The sequence below is a fragment of the Heptranchias perlo genome, chromosome 9, assembly GCF_035084215.1.
Source record: "Heptranchias perlo isolate sHepPer1 chromosome 9, sHepPer1.hap1, whole genome shotgun sequence".
NCBI lineage: Eukaryota > Metazoa > Chordata > Chondrichthyes > Hexanchiformes > Hexanchidae > Heptranchias > Heptranchias perlo.
In genome coordinates this window covers 65,221,987-65,227,699 of record NC_090333.1, presented here as the reverse complement: position 1 = coordinate 65,227,699, position 5,713 = coordinate 65,221,987, and the positions used below count along the sequence as shown (strand labels likewise).

General features: G+C 38.1%; 1 protein-coding gene across 1 annotated transcript; it reads left to right on the top strand.

Annotated features, from left to right (window-relative positions):
* The first annotated feature begins 1,461 nt into the window (after nt 1-1,461).
* On the top strand, nt 1,462-5,343 carry LOC137325490 (regulator of G-protein signaling 21-like). The gene is made up of 5 exons (XM_067990647.1): nt 1,462-1,670; nt 2,241-2,351; nt 2,490-2,551; nt 3,363-3,529; nt 3,874-5,343. The coding sequence occupies exons 1-5, from the start codon at nt 1,477-1,479 to the stop codon at nt 4,057-4,059; spliced, it is 720 nt and encodes a 239-aa protein (XP_067846748.1). The 5' UTR covers nt 1,462-1,476; the 3' UTR covers nt 4,060-5,343.
* Nucleotides 5,344-5,713: the final 370 nt, after the last annotated feature.

The window sequence follows — 5,713 nt, the reverse complement described above, 5'->3', positions numbered from 1 at the left end:
AGCTCAGAATCTTGGTCTGTCCTCATACATAGGCTCCTTGATGTTTTATGTATGTTGCCTTTACCACTATCTACTAAATATCATTTAGACTTTTATCATGTTACAAAACCTGATGCTTCAGTAAATGTAAGAGTTTGCTCTTATTGATAGTTAATGTATGACTTACGCGATATGCCATACGTAAACATTTCTTAAATAACACAGGACTAGGGTTGTCAACTCTGGTTGGACATATTCTTGGGAGGACCAATCACATGACTGCCCAATCATGTGACATTTTCCTTTTTTTGTTAAAACAAGCATGCAGCAGTCCCTCAGTACTGCCCTGGAGTGTCAGCCTAGATTATGTGGGCATTAATCACAGGGTAAAGCAAACATCCGCCTGCATTTTGTTCGATGAGGAAGTTTGGACCCGAGTGATTAAGGCTCAAAGTAAACAGAAATACGTAACAGTAATTGGATGCACTCCCTGATTATTGATTCAATTGCTTCTTATCTACTTTTGCAGCGACTTTTACCACCAAAGATCCATAAAAAATAAATCAGCACGAAATCCACCCTAAATTACGCTACTGCCCAAAATTCCACGGAGCACTGGTTGGTGGTAAATGCCTCAAACTCTGTTCTAGTTTACAAAAATCCAGCTCCTAAGTAATGAAAAATAGGAACTCAATTCAAGCAGATGAACCCCAGCATCTCAGTTTTTGATTTGATCCTTTGAGCAGTCTCTAAAATCTGAAAATATGAATGTGAAGAAGTGCCTTTGCAGAATTGGATAAATACTTGAAATGGCAAATTTTGCAGGGTTATGGGGAAAGAGGGGAGTGGGATTAATTGAATATATCTTTCAGAGAGCCGGCACAGGCACGATGGGCTGAATGGCCTCCTTCTGTGCTGTATAATTCTATGATTCTATGACAGAAGAATGACAAAGATGAGTTGGCTCTTGCTTTTTTTTAAAAATGTATTTTAAATGCACAGGCACCTCTTGCCTTTTCCGGTTGCATTACTTTTCTTACTTAAGGTACGTGAAGTATCATATGATTCATAGACTGAGGGTGAACATACCTAAAGGTGAATAGCCTACTTTGTTCGTGTCCAGAACTTGGCACAGGATGGGTCACGTCTTTAAAAGAATTTGCATTATTTTTAATCACATTACCATTAATCTAATTTCCTATGGTTGTTAACTGACACATTACTTACTTTCTCTCAATGAGCAAAGAATACGGTTTGAGCCCTTAGTAGCTGTTGTTACGCAAACCTAATCTTGTTTCGCCTGAGGCAGCCTGAACAGAGTATTGCTAAGATATATACGTCAACTCTGTACTAAATAAGGGTTCCCTGCCCAGTATTTTGAAACTAGTTCCAACTTGTTATTAAATAGCAAATCGTCCTTCACAACAGATACAGCTAATCCACGCCCACTAGCAACTCGACAGTATATAAATAGAGGCAGACGAGGAGAGAGGGCAGATGCTCTTAGCTCTTGGCAGAGAGGGTGACTGGAGTATAATCCTAGAAATTGAGCAGCAGCAGCTTTCGGTGAGGAAAACCATGCAAAGTGTTCTGCTCCTGCTTGTGCAACAGAAACATTCCTCAAGCAAAAGAGAATACCACAGCTACAAGGAACAAGACGAGATGCCAGTAAACATAAAGAAACACAGTTTGTAAGTAATAAGTAACCTTTTAAGCCCTGCTCAAAGTAGTCGTTATGTAGGCCGCAGTGAAGCTGTTTGTTGCATGGTTGTCAGGATCTTGGGCAAATGCATAAGATTCTAAGGTTTTTCTAATGCATGCTATGCAAAGTCTATTGTAAGTTCAAAACTCAGATATTGCTGCCAGTCTAGAAACGTAGAATCCTACAAACAATAATCTAGTCCAGAACTTTACCGAAATTGTTACAATGAAAAAATAACCTAAATTGCTTAATTAAAAAGACAAACCAAAGATGAGTGCTATTCTAGCAATGCTTAGCATTAGATTTGAAAGTTAAATGCAGGTAATAGGCAGATATTGCATTGCATGGCTTTTGGAATCAACGCTATGATCTTGTTTTGCATGCTTGCACATTTTTTTTGAGGGGACGGTGAGGAATAAATGTTGCTCAAAGTTAAGCTGGGAATTAATAAACTGGATAATTTATAATGAATGTTGCTAACCCAATTCAAGCACAATGCCAAGCTACTGCAGGTGGCTTTTCCTGCGACAGTACTAATGCTTATGTCTTTCTTTCGCAGTATTAAAGGGCTGACGAGCCGATGTTCTTACCTTTTGAATCATCCAAAAGCGACCACTGATTCTTCCCAACGACTGAAGGTCAAATCAAGAGTGGCAAAAACAACTTTAAAGTAAGTTGCTGTGTTTACCTATATATTGGTGCTGTCAGAAGTTTATTTGAGGTGCAGAAACTATCCCTGTGTATATAGGTAGCCTGTTCTTAAGCAAAAAACATCAATATTTACTTTATCCTTATTTTTTCCCCACAGTCCCTCCCGTGAAGAAGTAATGAAATGGGCCGAGTCTCTGGACAACCTATTAGCTCATAAATGTAAGTAGCTTGTATATCTTATAATAAAAAACTTCCCGGAATGCTGATTATCCCTTTCTTGTCCAAACTGTACCGAGAAACTATGAATTCCCATTAAAGTAACCCAAGCGGGAAAGGCACCCGCTAAAAATCAGTGTCCAGAGAAAATATCACTATGGCTTAATGAAGGATTACAATCAAATTTAAATCTAAATATTACTAATGTAGATATAAAAGGCCAAAAGTCTCAAATACTGGATTTTAATTTGATTGAATTGTCTAATTTACTATTTTTTATATATTAAAAAAAATAATTGAATTTAAACATTTTTACAGTTGACTGCAATCAGTGCAACATCTACAAATGCATCAAGCCTAGGCTGTTTAGTTTTTAGTCTCTCAAACAAAAGGATCAGGTTCAGAACAGTTGCTAATGAAAGATCCCTCACAGCCCTGCCTTCCTTTTGTATATGATTTCCATTAAGAGATGACTTGAGAGATTCATTGAAGTACTAATAATAATATTAATATCAAGTCACTTAAATTATCAAAATGTTTACCATTATGAATAATAGCATTGTTCTCTGTTCATGGCAACACATGCGCATCACATGCCTTGTTGCATTTGAAAGTATTGCAGACAACTGTACAAAATGGAAAGGCGGCATTCATCTATGCTGCAATAATCAAAAGACAGTGGGATAAAGCTGTAATAGTAAAAGCATGAGAGACTAATGATGCTAGCGAAGACTCTGGGTGTAATATAATGACTGTGACAAAGGGGGAAAGATATATCAGTAAGTAATGTCTTATTTTCCTTTATTCTCTCCAGATGGCCTGATTGCTTTTAGAGCTTTCCTCAAATCAGAATACAATGACGAGAACATCGAGTTCTGGCTGGCCTGTGAGGACTACAAGAAAATTAAGTCACCTGCAAAACGGGCCTCCAAAGCAAAGAAGATTTTCTCCGATTTCGTCGAACCAATGTCTCCTAAAGAGGTAATTGTTTTTTTTTGCTCTATATTTTAGCAGGCTTTACTTTATTGAAAACTGTCAAACATAAATGTCTAAAGAATCAATTATAACAATAGTATGCAATAGAAAATGCATGGTAGTACTAGCTCCATGTGTCACATGCATGTTACGGAGCCACAGAGACCAAGAAGGTCCTAGATTCACTCTCTGGCGTGTGATGAGTTAGCTGATCTCAGCAGGGGAGACAATGGGGGCACACAATTGGCCTTCGCTTCTCTCAGCTACAGAAGGTGACTAATTACTGTAGACTAAACACTTCAATGTTGTTTGCAATCACTAACAGGTACTATAATTTTTTTTAAAAACAGATCAATTTGGATTACACCACCAAAGACACAATCACTAAAAACCTTCAACATCCAACCTACTCGTGCTTTGAGGCTGCACAGAAGAAGATATATGGTCTGATGGAGAATAACTGCTACACCAGGTTCCTTCAGTCAGATATCTACCAGAATGTACTCAACAACAGTCATGACAATCACCAAACATGAACCCATTAACTCTTCCAAAAGATTGAGCAGATCAGAAGCTGGTCTTTTACTGAGATGTGGTAGTTTTCTGCTGTGAATAAAGTACTCAGCATGATGTCAAATGATACAAGCTTGAAGCTTATAGCTGATGGGACATGGAAAGGGAAGGCCAAGACAAGGATTTAGAAAGTATGGCAGAGTGGTTCAGGGAAGTCTTGTCAAAAACTGAAGAGAGAAAAGTAATAATGCACCATGATGGGCGGAAGGTTCAATTCCCCTCCATTGGGCTGAGCTTCATGTCTTAGCACAGTGCTGCAGGGAGGTGCCAAGCAGAGCCAAGTATGGCCCCACAGAAGGGAACAAGCTAAGGTGGGGAGTCTCCCAGCCAACTGAAGTATTGGCAGTGATCTGGAAACCCACCCTGCCCTTTGAGAGGCAGGCCTGGGAGAAAGGGGGAACCAGCTAGCTGAGAAAGTAAGAGAAGAGAGAGGCTGCATGTTGTATTTGTAGGGTATCTGCACTCAAAGTACTAACATGCCGAGAATACGATTCTTCATTGTATTGGATTTATATACTTACACAGCTGGATAGCTCAACCTTGCAACATATTCATCTGGCTGTGGAGAATGTAAAATCAACATCTAAAATCTCTAATAGGATTGGATTTATGCTTCCAACTAACTAGTTGGATTGTCAGATCTAAAATAAACAACCAGATGACTACTTTCACACTCCTACTGCCAGGTTAAAATGTTTTGGGTTATGGCTCTTACAAAGGAAAGAGTTAACGGCCCTGAATTCCAGCTAAGGTAATCCTGTACAATGCAACACTGCTGATCATTAAGTTTAATGTTGAACTTGATTCTTTGTCTAACTAGAGGTTTCCTGGCTTCTCAAACTTTCAGTATTCATTTCGATACGATCCAAAGTGATACGAATCAATCAATACTAGGGCCAGAAAAAGATTTAATTCCTATCAAAATCAGTAATTAAACTGAGAACTGTGAGTGATGAATCACAAAACCAGTGTACAAATCGTGCCTTTGTGCTTCTTTACACAAGGTGACCCATCCTACACAATGGACAAGCCACCTCTTGACCCTGAATCAAACTAAGCTTCTTTAAGAGGGGTGTAAATTATTCAGAGGTACGATTTATAATCTACAAAAATGCAAGTTTCTGGAATTGTGCCCTAGATTATAGTGTGAATATTTGTTTTCTAATCAACTCACATCTATCAAGAATCTATTTTTGTATAATACTGATGAAAGTTATAAATAAAATTATTTGAATTGAAATCAATAATGCACCCATTTTCTTGTCTCTTTATGGTTGACATAAGTACAGTGCAATACTCTAGTTCTCTGTTAAGCTGGTGATACAATTACTTGTTGCAAGATAATAATGCAAAAGTAAGCTGTGGAAAAACTTTAGGGAGAGATACTGTGCAGGAGTAGCATGTACTTTATCTTAACATCACTGAAAAACAGATCATCTGGTCACTTACTTCATTGCTGTTGTGGGATCTTACTGTGCGCAAATTGGCTGCCATGTTTTCTACAATACAACAGTGACTACATTTCAAAAGTACTTCATTGGCTGTGAAGCATTGTGATATCCCGAGGTTGTGAAAGGCACTATATAAATAAAAGTCTTTTTTTTTCTAATATTAAAA